We start from the raw sequence: 14,425 nt of genomic DNA on the forward strand, positions 1-14,425 counted from the left end.
TTGGGAAGACATTTAACCCATCTACAAAATGAATTAGATGAATTATAAGACTTTGATGTCCTTTGAATCTCATGACCAATTTTGGTATCTTGGAACTAAAAAAAGATCACTCTATTTTGGATAGTATTGCTTGGAAGAAAGAGCATGAATTTCTAGTTTAAAGAAAGGACTTACAAATCCACTTCAGGTTAAAAGAAAAACAACTCCTTTGATGTACCCATATGGTGCCCATAAATCAATTTATGTTCCTAAAACTTCCTTAAAAGCTAATAAGCTTTTATTGGTTAATTATAAAACTGAATGAGGTGAGAAAAGCACAGAACCTTGCTAATTCCACTAATGAATCAAACTTAAAGAACATAAAAAGGTCAATGGCTTGATTCATACAAAAATACACATTTTATTAAACCAACAGTTTTCCAATTTTATTTGTTTTAAATAAACTAAATGATTTAAATAAATCATTTGCTTGATTTATGCAAAAATACAATTTTATTAAAGTAAAAGTTTCGCAATTTTGTTTTAAATAATCATTATAAAGAATTCATAACAATAAAGTGGGAAATACTTTAAATTTCCCAATTGCCATTTAGAAGATTACGTAATCATATAGATTGGTAAATGGTGTAAAGTTTATTTCAGAACATGGTTGTAATTGTGTGGGATTTAACACATAATTTCACTAATCAATGCTGTTTTAAAATTATTTCGTTTTATTTCCACATGTATTTAGCTTTAACTCTGCAGCCAATATAAAACCCAGGCTTAATTTATATTTACCTATATTTATTAAATGCCTATTATATGCCAGCAACTATTTTAGACACTGGAGATACAATAATGAAAGACCAAGCTCTGCCTTTAAGGATCTTAAGACTGGTCAGTGAGACTAGAGATAAAGAGATAATTTAACAGTGTGACAAGTACAGGCTTAGAGGTAAGGTGAATGAGGTATAGGAGTATACAGCAAAAGTACCTTTTAGTCTTGGGTATCAAGGAAGGCTTCCTAACGGAAGTGACATCTAAACAGAAAACTCCCAACTGTGTTTCCCATTGTTTATCAACAAGGACCGACTTAGGCCAGATGTAGTGTTTTTGGTATATTTTGACTAGGTTATACTTTTCACTGTACCCTGAAAAGAGCCACCATAGGAATATACATTTTTTTTTTACCTTTAGAAATAAAAACGTGACTTTAATGTAAAGAATTGCATTACTGGGGACCAGAAGTTTGACATCTATTTATCTGGGGATAAGGCTGGGGGGCGGCCGTAACTGCTACTTTGTCCCATTTAGAAGGAAAGATTTTGGAGTATAGCAAGTGGATTACTTGGCTAGTCAGCTTAGTCACTAGAAGAGTTGTGTGAAGACACAACAGGTAAGGTAATGGCGGGCTGAGGCGAGCACTGAAATCTACGCCAAGGAACTTCAATTCCATTGGTCCGGTACTTATTGAGGGGGTTTACAATAAAGGCTTGTGCGGGGAAAAGACTTTAAATAAACCACCACAATGCCTTAAGGTCTCTGAGATAATGGCAAGTATTTTCGAAGCGCAGCATTAACACGGAAAACGCAAGATCCAAGTGTGCGTACAGAGATCAGGGAAGGCCCGCCCCGTTCGGCCTTGACCCAGGGGGAAGGACGGGGGAGGCCGCCCAGGCAGAGCTCGGGGACGGACACCGAGTCCTCCCGGGCAGCAGGGCCGGGCCGCGGCCAGGCAGTTTCCCACGGTGTCCAAGAGGAGCCGCGGCCGCGAACAGAGTTCGCCCAACCCACCTTTCCCAGGGAGTCAGTGGAAGGGCCCGGGCGGTGCGGTACCCACGTTCCGCGGGACTTACCCGGCCAACCCTTTCTCCTTGGTTTTGGAAGACGCCCTTCGTCTTCTACCAGTTTGGCCTGAATCCTAACTATTGCTACCTCCAAGTTTACGAATTTGCTTTCCTACAAAAAAAAAAAGAAAGAAAGAAAGAGGGAAAGGAAAAACTCCTCTTTCCTTTCCCAAAGACGAGCATTTGGGCCTTAGCAACCCACCCAGGAAGAGCTTGTAAGCACTTCGAATTCGGCGCCCTTTCCCACATGGCTCCACCCCTTCCGGGAAGTAACTGTCCCCTCTCCCTGCTGCCACCGCCCTCGCTGTTGTCCAGGCTCCCAGCCGGGCGGCTCTACGCATGCGTGGACTGTTGCCGGGTCCGCCCAGCTATCTTCCCTTTCATTTAGGCAAACCGCCCGCCCCCTCGCTCCCGCGTCTAGCCGACGCCAGGCCCTACCGACGTCCCCGTCCGCTCGGGGGCATCTTCCGGCCCCGCCGCTTGGGATCTGGAGGCGCGAAAACTCCAAACAGCGCACGCGCGGGCAGAGTCCGGCGGGGAGGGGGGGCGTGGCGCAGGCGCGGACTGTTAGCGGTGGGCGCCGGGGCGGCCCGTCTCATGCCTTCTCCCGCGGCCGGCGCGCGGTTCCCGGCGGGCCAACCGCCGTCAGCCGAGGCCAAGACGCCCCCAGGGTGGCCTCAGCCTCCGGCGGCAGCGCGACGACCCCGCCGATCGGCTGCCTAGGGGAGACTTCGGCTTGTTCGAGGTAAGCTGAGTGCGCACTGACGCTCTCCGTTGCTTCGGATCCATCCCTCAGTCGCTGCCCCTTTAGCTGGCGCCCCCAGCGCACCTGGTGGTGGCCGGGTCCTCCGGGCTGCGGCGGTGTCTAGAGCTGGCCGGCTGGCCGGCGGGAATCTTCGCCCCCTCTCTGCAGTCGGCACAGGTCCTACCAGCCTCGGGAAACTTGCGGGTCTGAGCTGGGCCCCTTCCTCGGGCGGCCCCGGCGGCGAGGCTTGCGAATCTTGGCGCCCGGCCCTTAATGGCCCGGAGGCTTTGATGGGCAGCTTGAGGGGGAGGAACGGAGTAAGGGGGTGAGGTTGGGTTGGGACAGTGAGATCCTACAATAAATCTGATGATACCTCATCAGCAGCAACTTAAGTATGTTTACGAGATATACAAATATCACTTGAATTGGGTTTATTGTTAAATCCCAGTTTCATGAAAACGCAACATGTATTACCTGGAGGTTTTATGATGGCATTTTTTTCTCCGTTTTCTTGTGGAAATCAGCCTGGAGAAGAAGCCCAACTGGAAATTGCGGAACACGGGATTAAAGGGTAAAGAGCTGTAGGACACCAGTAGGCTCTTATTTCCTAGAAAGAACAACTATTTGATGTTTAAGCCCCCAGGACACAATTTAGGTGAGCGCGTATTACTCTATGTATATTTCATGAGTAGATTAAGTGCGCGTGTTTAAAAGACAAGCTATTCTGGAATATATATTCCAGAGAGGGTCCAAATTCCCTTTTCGATGGCTGCTGTGTCGTCTTTTTAAACCGTCCAAATATGCAATGAACTGCAGATACTTTCATGGGTGTGTAGGTGGGAGGGAGCGTATTAGAACTTTCACTAAGATTTACTTTTTCTCATTCTGTTACTGTGCAAAATATTCAGAGTAATAACTTCACGTTGGAATGTGTATTCAGAATTTCTTTTCCTGAATGGGAGTAAGTACAAAAAGTTTGGAGATCACTAGAATATTGATTTAGACGGATGTTTTTGTATAAGAACCAGTGTTGTGTGTCCCTGGGCCAGTAGGTACAACCTCTTTAAGTTTCAGTTCTTATTCTGTAGTTGGGGAGAAGAGCATCCTACTTAACTCAGGATTCTTAAATACGTTGTGGGGGAGGGTAGAGGGAACGTTACATCTCTGTACCTCTCTCTACATAATGAGTATAAAGCATTTTAGTATTGAGCCTGGCAAAAAGTCAGTACAAATGGCATATTAAAGTTGTTAGGGTGAAAAAACAGGTTTCATTCCCCAAAGGTTTATTTTACTGACTCCCTAGATACAGAATTATATATAAAACTTGTCTAAATCTTGACTATCATTTTTAGACCTACGTTAGGAAAATTAATCAAAGCTGTATTTAGCTTACTTTCAGGAATAAATAAACAAGCAACTCAAAATGTTAGCAGAATTGTATGCATTACATTTAAGGCGTAATTAAATGTCACAGCTCTATAAACACAGGCTAGTAAGTCCAGATGAGTGAGAGTCAAGTGTAATAGCTTATGTTAACATTCTTGATGTTAGCAATTTTGATTCACTAGTTAATGAGATAACATCTTTACTCACACAATATACTTTCCCTGGGACCAAATTTGAAATAGTTTTTGTAGCTTTCTTACCTCTACCCCCAAATCCATCTGTACTACAAAGTATATTTTACTGCCTTGTGGCCTCTCCATATCAGTATCCTTGAAGCACTTCAAACTCAGTGTTTTCAAACAAAAGTATTATTTATCCTCCCTCCTTGCCAAACCTGCTCTGTTTATAATGGCAGTTAGCATTAAGTGTAAAGATTATTTCTGAAAATTAAACACAAAATGAAATTTTATAAAGTTAGCCCAAAGTTTTAATTGGCTAATCACAATAAAATATTTTTTGTAGATTTATACATTAACAAAGAATAGACAAGAATATGAACACATTGAGTCAATTTCACTGCCTAAAAACTATTAAATTGGCAAATAAACTCAGTTGTTCATGCCAAGAGGAACCTGGGCATTAAAGAGGTTTGATTTTGGGTTTTGACAAACTTAGGTTTTGATCTGGACTCTGTTAAATTTTAGCTACATAAGCTTGGGCAAATGTATTTCCCTTGAGCCTCAATATGCCCTTTGACAGTAAGGACAATACTTAAAATGATGCTGAGGATTAAAAGAAATGAAGTGTTTATCTGAAAGTTTAAGCATGTAGTAAGTAGTCACTCAACTAATGTTAATTCTCCTTTCCCACTTAGCCAGCCTTTTTAATCTCTTGGTTTTTATTCAGAGCCCCTCATCCTTTAGAGATTGGTCTTTTCTACCCTTATTCTCACTCCCTGTGTTTCATCTGTCCTCTATATTGAGGCCACAGGGATGTTTTTAAAACACGAATCCAAGTGTTCAAATTTCATCTGAAATACTGTGCTTAGGACTTCTCAGTTTTTCTTATCAAGAACTGTTTGATGGATGGGTTTATGAATTTTTTCCTTTAAATATTCATTTATCTATTGCATCTCATCTAATTTCATGCTATATTCCAGGCAATGTACTTAATTAACTCAGTACATTGGAAGTGAGGTTGTTTCATGCACAATGAATATGTCCGTGGTGGTAGGAGGAGTGGAATTGGGAGTAAATAAACATAAACACAATCACAGCAGATTCAGAAGTAGTAGCGATTTGCCTTTTTTTAGCCAGTATTTTTGATTGATAATTCCAGTTCAGTTATGTCTATTGTCACTTCTTCTAGTCCCTACTTTGATAATAACGAGAAGTATGATTTATTAGATGTTCACAATAAAATTTAAAATAAAAAAATCTGTAATTTAAAAAATTTTTTAAATTTGTTTTATTTGTTAAAATGCATTTGATCTATGTCAGATTTCCTGTGCACATATTTGGGATTGTTATATGAACATTTGGTTATTAGTTTTTCTTCTTGAATATATGTTTTATTGGTAATCTGCATATTTGTTACTGTTCTGCTCTGATGGAGTTTGCTTCCTGTGAAGGAGAAATACGTTCCTTAATTCTGATTTTTTTTATTGTAAATAAATATTAAAAACTATGAAGAGCTTTACAGATGTATTGAAAATATCAGGGAGCTTTTTTCCTCTTTTTGTGTATTCCAGAATATTTAAAATTGTTTTTCTTTGCATCTGTTTATGCCTCTCTGGCCTGTTGGAGACAATTTTACCATTTTAACTGGTAACTCTTAGGACATTCACATATTTTTAAAAATTCATTATCATTAAATTACAAAGTGATTCATGTTTTAAAAGGTAGGATTCCTCAGTGTCTGTTAGATGCAGGTTACCACGGCAACCGAATCCCAAGCCCAAGCACAGCAAATAAAAACCATCCTCGTTATGTAGCACAGTATCTTCTGTGTAGTGTAGAATCTCACATTCATTGTAAGAAGCTTATCACATTTACCTTTGTGTCCCTCCCTCCCCCCAGTTTTACTTGAAAAACTGCCATCTTCTAATGGTAAGATACTAATATCAGTAGCTGATGACTGAGTGCCTGCTAACTGCAAGATCATGTACAGGCATTTGTAAAAACAGGTCTGAAAAAAAATGTCTGAAAGGGCAGTTAGTGTTGGGAAAACCAAAAAGTAATGCCTCCTCTTTGCTCTTCTATAAAAAATAAATAGAATAAGTCCTCAATAAGTTAATTTCTGTCCAGTAATTGAGAAGGGAACAGAGGATGGGTGGGAAAGAAGAGTTAGGAAGATAATGGCCTGGTGGTATTTTAGGATATTTAAATTAACGATAAGCTGAAACGAATTCATTTTTAATATTAAATAATTTGAGAAGTATGTTTGATTTTAAAATTTTGATGTGTGTAAAATTTAAAATAGACATTTATTTGTAAAAAGGATGTTGAATATTACATAATTATGACTAATGCTAATATTGTCTTAAAAGGCATTTATTTAGATTAAATGTCCTTTGGATGCTAACTAATATACCTTTAAATGATACATTTTGATTTATGATAAATTAGGTTCGTCATTGCATTCAGGATAGGATAAAGTCTGAGTTTTTAAACGTTGATTACAACAGTTCTCAAACTTTAATGCACTTTTGAATTACCTGAGAGCTTGTTAAAATGAAGGTTCTAATTCATTTGGTTTAGGGTAGGGCCTGAGATTCTGCATATCTAACAGATTTCTAGGAGAAGTAGGTGGTACTTGCTGGTCCTTGGACTATACTTAGATTATCAAGTCTACAAGTCATTCTGTGGTTGGCAGCTTCTCTGCTAGCTGTGCCTTATAATTTATGGCACTGTGCCGTGGACATGCTTATCATATCTCCTAGAGCAGCAGTTTGGTCCAGGGAACCTTGAGATTCTTTCAAAGGGTCTGCAAGGTCAAACTGCTTTCATAAATTGTAAGATGTTATTTGCCTTTTTCATTCTCATTCACTTAGGAATATGTAGTTGAGTTTTGCAGGCATTACACAGTGTGATGATGTCATCTCTTAGATGACTGATAGAATGCATAATTGTGTATTCTTTAAGTTTCTCAGTTTAATTTATAGTATGGTAAATACTGATAGACATAAACACAAAGCTCTTTGAGGTCCATAGTACTTTTTAAGAGACCGCAAACGTTTTGAGAACTGCTGCTGTATGATATTGGGCTATGGACACAGAAGCTGAAGTCTAGAACTTTGCCAGAGCTCTTCCCTTTAGCTGCCGTGACTTCAAGTCCAGAGAAGAAGAATCAGTTCCCCACATGTTCTCCATGCACACTTAGGGGGTGGCCTCCTCACTTCTCTGGGCAGTGGTAAAAAGCCTTCTCTGACAGCACCCAAGGGTGAGCAGGATAAAGTAGCACCCTATTACTGCCTGGTGGGGGTAGACATCTAGGCTCTCCAGGTGGTGGTTCTCCAGTTGCGCCATTATCATGGTTCCTCACATAGTGTACTAGCCTTTTCTGACACTAGCCCAGTTGGGATGTTGAGATGCCTCCGTATAGCCGAACAGGGTAGAAGTCCAGGCTACCCACTTGGCCTTTGCTGGTGTGCAGGGTGGAGGGATGGGGACACTGATAGGAGGAGGGGCCACAGTTTTTTCAATGGTAGTTGGCTGGAGTAGGGCAATTGTCTGAACATTTTTGATTTCATATGTCATGGATTTTTCTCCATTTAATCAGCAAATAGTTATTAGGTAACTATCATATGGGGCGTTAAACACATTCTAAAGAGAGAAAACCACAATAAAGGAGTCATAACATTTAATTTGTAATCACAGATTGTCAGCTTTGAATTGAGGTGCAGTATTCACATGCTTAGAAAATCTTGTTTAATTTTAAATACATTAGTTTTCTAGGTATAAATTTTATAGTATATTGGTAAAAAATAGACAATCATGGACTATTACTTTAGGGAACTGTTAAAGGAAACAATTGGTGCTAGTCAGGACTGCTTCCAAACGGGCTTCTTGTTAAAAATAAGTTTTAGCTAATTAACTATTACCTTATAATTTGTAAAACTTAGATGGAATAATTTCGGAAGGCATCATATCATCTCTATTAATAGATCTAGGAAACTAGAAACCACAGTTTTTACAGATAAAATCTTTTACCTTTTGTTAGTTTAGGATTCAAAATACTTAAGTAGGCCCATATAAATAAAATCTTGGCCATGAATAAGTCTAAAATAAAGTTAACTATATGCATCTATACTGCATATTCTAATTCTTTTTTAATAGCACAAATTTATTATCTTATACTTCCTTAGGTTAGAAGTCTGATATATCTCCCTGGGCTAAAAATCAAGGTGGCTGTGTGTTGAGTTTCTTTCTGGAGCTTCCAGGGGAGAATCTGTTTCCTTTCTAGCCTTGAGTGGCTACCTGCATTCTTTGGCTCATGGCCCCCTTCCTTCATGCAAATGATATATATATATTTTTTAAGATGAAAATGAATGAATGGACATTGTACTTAAACTTTGTCTTATTTTGCTATACCTGATTTGTGTAGGATGCTATACCTATGAATTTCATTGTTACTATAATATTTGTTCAGACCTGATGGCCAAAAGAAAGGAAGAAAATTTCTTCTCTCCTGACAATGCCAAAAGACCAAGACAAGAAGAGTTGGAGGATTTCGATAAAGATGGCGACGAAGATGAATGTACAGTTCCTTTCACTAGTGGTACCTCTTCTTTGGTAAGTGCAGCATTACAAAATTAGTGTTTTTAAGTGGCATGTTTCTCATGTCTGGTTTATATGTCATATTCTTGATAATCCACTATCAGGAAAAGCATGATTTTTACAAAGCTGAGGTAAAATAACCTAATTTTCAAGTTTATGTTAATTATTAGGAAAAATCGTAGAAAATAGTGAAACAGCTAGTTCTTTGGAAAGATCAATAAAATTGACAAACTTCTAATAAGACTGACAAAGGGATAAAGACAGAAGACACAAATTACCAATGTTAGGAATGAAGCAGTGGTGTGACCACAGACCCTTCAAACATCCAAAGAATATTAAGGGAATACTGTTAACAGCTAGCTCTACACACAAATTTGGCAGCTTAGATGGAGTGAACCAATTCTTCAGAAAACACAGACTACCACAACTCATCCACTGTGAGTCACTCTACAACTCTACCAAATGTTTAAAGAAGAATTGATGGGGATCCTACAGTCTGTTCTAGAAATAGTAGAAGAGAAAACACTTTCTAAGTCATTATCTTGATAATCTAAATGAGACAAAGGGAGTACTGCAGAAGCAAACTACAGACCAATATATCTCATGGGATGGATGCAAAAATCCCTAACACAGTATAAGCAAATAGAATTCCGCAATAAATAAGAAGAAGTATACACTAGTGTTTATGTAGGATTTATTCTAGGCATGTAAGCCTGGCTCAAGATCTGAAAAATCAGTGTAATTTGCCATTTTAATAGGCTAAAGAAGAAAAATCACATCATATCTCAATGCATAAGAAGCATTTGACAAAATTCAACACCCATTCATGACAAAAATTCTCAGAAAAGTAGTAATAGAGAGGAACTTCCTTAACATGATAAGGAATATTGAAAAAACCTACAACTAAAATTATATTTAATGGTGATACACCGAAATGTCTTTTACCTAAGGTTAAGAATAAGGCAAGGTTGTCTGCTCTCATCACTTATTTAATATACTACTGGGAATCCAGCCAGTGTAATACAGCAAGGAAACAAAAGGTATACAGGTTGGAAAATAAAATTATCCCTATTTGCAAGTGACCTGATTATCTACATAGAAAATCTCAAGAAAGCTACAAAATTTCTTAGATCTAGTGTGTTCAGCAAATTTTCAGGATACAAGATAAAGTTAAAAAAAAAAGTCAATTATTACATACTAGCATTGAACACAAGGATATTGAAATTCAAAATACCATACCATATACAGTTGCTCAATAAATATGAAATACTTAGGTCTAAATCAAAATAAATACAAGATTTGTATGCTGAAAACTACATAATGCTGATGAAAGAAATCTAAGATGACCTAAAAACAGAGACATACTGTGTTCGTGGATTGAAAGACACCACATAGAAAATATGTCAGGTTTGCCTTAAAATGATATGCAGGTTTAATGCAGTAACTTTCAAAATGCTGGCAAGATTTTTTTATAGATACAAACAACTTTGTATGAAAAGGCAAAAGAACTAAAATAGCTAAAACATTTTTGAAAAAGAAGAATAAAGTGGGAGGAATCAGTCTACTCAATTTCAGGAGATATAGCGTACCTGCAGTAATCAAGACCATGTGGAATTGATGTGGAGATAGACATATCTATCAGTGGAACAGAACAGAGAATCTAGAAATAGACCCACACAAATAGTGACAAATTTATTTTTGACAAAGGTGAAAAGGCAATCCAATGGAGAAGAGACAGTCTTTCCAACAAATGGTACTGGAGCAATTAGATATCCATAGGCAAAAAAGAACAAATGAATCTCAACCTAAGTCTCACACCTTATGCAAAAATTAACTCAAAACAGGGTAACAGACTTAACTGGAAAATATAAGAGTATACTACTTTCAGAAACGAACATAGAAATCTAGGTTTAGGTAAAGAATCCTTAGGCTTGACACTAAATGCACACATTATACATAAAATGATACATTGATAAGTTGGATCTCATCAAAATTAAAAAACTTTGCCCTGGAAAAGACCCTGTTAAGGTGAAAAGTCAAGCTACAGACTAAGAGAAAACATTTGCAAACCATATACCCAAAAATGTCCTAGTATCTTGATTAAATAAAGAACTCTCAAAATTCAGCAGTTTAAAGCAAGTAATCCAACTTGAGAACAGACAGAAGTCATAGACTAAAGAGGAGGATATACAGATGGCAAACACCCACGTGACATGATGTAATTTGATATTTAACTACTTACTATATAACTGAGCATTCATCCCAGAGAAATGATTTATCTTCATGAAAAAACCTGTACATGCTTTTCTAGCAGCATTATTTCTAATAGCTGTAAGCTGAAACAACCCAAATGTCATCCAGTGAGTGAAGGGTTGAACATGTTATAGTACATCCATACCACAAAATACTACTTATCAATAAAAAGCAGGGAACTGCAACAATAGACAGTTACTCTGAGTGAAAAAAGGCAATGTCAAAAGGTTACATTCTGTATGATTTCATTTGTGTAACATTTTTGAAATGACAAATGTTGCAGAAATGGAGAACAGATTAGTGGGGTAGAGGCTAAGGAGGGGATGGATTAGGTGGGATATGCCTTTGGTTTTAGGGGCAACTTGAGGAATGCTTGTGATGGAAACATGTCTCTTGACTATACCAATGTCAGTGTCCTGGCTGTGATTTTGTACTATGGTTTTCAGTGTTACTTTAGGCAGAAACTGGGTAAAGGATTCACAGGATCTCTGCATTATTTCTTAGACCTGCATCTGAATCTATAATTAGATCAAACAATAAATTTATTTTTTAAAAGTCTTCAACCATGATTTCCAGTATTATGTCCATACAAGGATATTACGTCTTCTGCTATTTAAGAAGGTGGTGTTCAGACAGGAGCCAGGAAGTTTTTAAAGAAACTATTTAAAAAGCTGGAGACATTAAGTGTTCTTGAAAAAAATTGAAGTTTTGGTAAAATATGGTTGAGTTACTTTGGTATTTCTAACTACAAAGTGTGACCATGATGTGCCAAACTCATGATTAAAACTTTTATATACCTTCTCTAACTATCATATATTCCTTATATATTGCCAAAGTCATCCAGTTATCATATAAAAGTGACAGGTACAGAAAGCCACAAGAAAAATAGGCTTTACCTTTTAAGAATGTGTGCTCTCCGTTTTGAATTATCTATAGCTCATGCAGTATTCAAACCATGGCTGGCTAATCATCATTCAGGGTTGCTCTAAATATAGTTGTGTATTTTACAGGAAGGTTCACTACACCAGTGGTTCTCATCCAGGGGGGATTTTGTTCCCCCAGGAGACATTTAGCAATGTGCAGATACATTTTTGGTTGTCACAACTGTTGGGTGGGTGTGTACTACTGGCACCTCGTGGATGGAGGGTAGGGAAGCTATTTACTCATCCTACAGTGCTCAAGACAGCCCCACCAACAAAAAATTATCTGGTCAAATTGTTAGCATTGTCCATATTAAGAAACCTTGTGATACACTTCTTTGATCCTTTAAGAACTTAGAATGAGTGGTTGCTCATATAAGTTTCCCATTTAATTTCATCTTACTCAGTGATTGAAGTTACTGAAGTTCACTTTTTCATTAGTAACTTTCTCCTGCCAGCAAACGCTTTTATGATTATAATGAGTGAATTAGATAAAATAATTGTGTTCTTTCATTGTTTTTTATTAATAGACTGCAGCAGAAGTTGGAATAATTGAGAGTATTCAGCTAAGAAACTTCATGTGTCATTCGATGCTTGGACCCTTTAAATTTGGTTCTAATGTCAACTTTATTGTTGGCAACAATGGAAGTAAGTGCTTTTGCCTTTCTGTTTATTTGACTTTGAAGAATTCTTTGAGATTAGAATATATTCACATTTTTAAATAGGTGACTGTTATTGCTAATAAATCTAAGTTTTAGATCTATAACTTATGGTCATGAGTATTTTCAGTATTTGCTGCCAGTCTATAAGAAACAATAAACTCTAGTTTCATTATTTATGCAATAGGGTATCTTTTGAGTCAATTCACCTTGCAGTTCATACTGTAGAAGAGTGGATAAGCTATTCCCATTGCTATTGAGGCAGTCTTGTGTCTTACATCTATTACAAGTTTTAATAGGACATAAATATGGTACCATGGGAATTGAAACACGAAAGAAACTTAATTCTCATTATTGTGGTCAATGAAGCTTTACAAGAAGGTGGTATTTATGGTTGTACTTGGATGAAAATTATTGATACTTTACATTTACTGGGAAAGAAGAAGCTGAGGTGTTCTAGGCCAAGATTGCTCATCAGCATAGTTTTGGAGAGGTAGACGCACGTATGGACAATGGTGAACAACTGTAGGTGGCCTTACCATATACAGCGATACCCCAGAGTCACTGTAGGTGATACTGGTGAGCATCTTGAATGCCATGATAAAGATTTTGGTGTTTTATTCCGAAGTCAGTGGGGTGCCAAAGTTTTTGAGTAAATGAATGATGTGGTCAAGATTTGTTAAACAAACTGGCCACATTGTGGAGGATGGATTAAAAATGAGGAGACAAAGGAGTTAGAAAGACCAGTTCAGCAGCTTTTGTGATAGACAAGCCAGGCGTGAGCTGTTGACAAGCTTGAATGAGCCAGTACACAGGGAGAAGGGGCTTGCTGGAGTCTACAGCTGGTGACACGCCGCAGTGTGGAGCTGGGTGTGTGGCTCCACAGCGTGTTTAGTTGTTTGTTTTCCTTCCTTTATATTCAGTCAAGAGGAAAGTATTTTCAAAAGGAGAGAAAGGACATAGGAATCAGGTTTACCGGGAGATCATGTAGGACTTGAAGTAGAGAAGGACTGGTGAACTGTGCAGTTAGGTCATTCCTTTTTCTTTTTTACTTCTGAAATAGTGACTTTTCTTTTTTATAAATAAAACTTAACACAAGAAGAAATAATGCAAGTAGTGGAGTGAATTTGGAAAGGCAATGAATTTGGAAATGATGAAAAAGGAGATAAGAAAATAGGGACTTGAAAGGTATTTTAGGAACTAAACTGACTTAACTAGTGGTGTATTTGGGGTATATTTTAGATGATGGGCTGATAAGAGTTGATTGAACTGGTTGATCATGGAGCACAAAATGGTTACCTTATTCTGGGTTATGTTAACAGATTTTGGAGTTTAGGTTTATGATATTTTATGTCTATTAGGGTAAAAAGTACACTTTTCAAAGTGTCAAAATGTTGTATAAAAACTATATGACTGATAATTTTTTTATATTTAAGTTCATTCATTCATTCAACAAATACACGAATGCTATTATGGGCTGATATGGGAGATACAGCATTGAATAAAACACACAACATTCCTGTCCCTGTGGAGCTTGCATTTAAGGGTTATTAAAAATAGTCCTGACTTCTGAGAATTCGTGGGAAAAGTAAATTGTAATTAGAATAATAAAAATCAGATGAATTAAGCATACATGTGTAATTAGAAAAATAAGTTCATTTAATAAGTGGATGGACCAAGATGATAAATGGGATTTTTTAGGCTGGAAAGATACCAACCATTTTTTCCATTTCTTTATTTTTGGCAAAGAATTTGGTTCCTCAAATGTACTAATTTTTTTCTAATAACAGCAGCTAAGTAATTCATGGTGCAACTTTTTTTTAAAGCTTATTGCTCTGGCACTGGAAGAAAATTA

The 14,425-nt window shown here is 37.6% G+C and overlaps 2 protein-coding genes across 4 annotated transcripts in view; one reads left to right on the forward strand and one right to left on the reverse strand.

Annotated features, from left to right (window-relative positions):
* Positions 1-2,077, reverse strand: part of GEN1 (GEN1 Holliday junction 5' flap endonuclease) — a 33,604-nt gene extending 31,527 nt beyond the window's left edge. For both annotated transcript variants that reach the window (XM_073216262.1, XM_017649892.3), the window contains exon 1: positions 1,839-2,077. The gene's annotated coding sequence lies outside the window, so the exon portion shown is untranslated. The remainder of the gene's footprint in view (positions 1-1,838) is intronic.
* Positions 2,078-2,249: 172 nt separating this feature from the next.
* The window catches only part of SMC6 (structural maintenance of chromosomes 6), a 71,285-nt gene continuing 59,109 nt past the window's right edge, over positions 2,250-14,425 (forward strand). The window contains exons 1-4 of one of the 2 annotated variants that reach the window (XM_073216247.1): positions 2,250-2,574; positions 3,099-3,229; positions 8,611-8,753; positions 12,442-12,559. In XM_073216247.1, the coding sequence (XP_073072348.1) occupies positions 3,202-3,229; positions 8,611-8,753; positions 12,442-12,559 (289 nt within the window). In that variant the 5' untranslated portion in view covers positions 2,250-2,574; positions 3,099-3,201. The remainder of the gene's footprint in view (positions 2,575-3,098; positions 3,230-8,610; positions 8,754-12,441; positions 12,560-14,425) is intronic. The other variant, XM_073216250.1, reaches the window with a different exon arrangement.

The sequence above is a fragment of the Manis javanica genome, chromosome 1, assembly GCF_040802235.1.
Source record: "Manis javanica isolate MJ-LG chromosome 1, MJ_LKY, whole genome shotgun sequence".
NCBI classification, from domain to species: domain Eukaryota; kingdom Metazoa; phylum Chordata; class Mammalia; order Pholidota; family Manidae; genus Manis; species Manis javanica.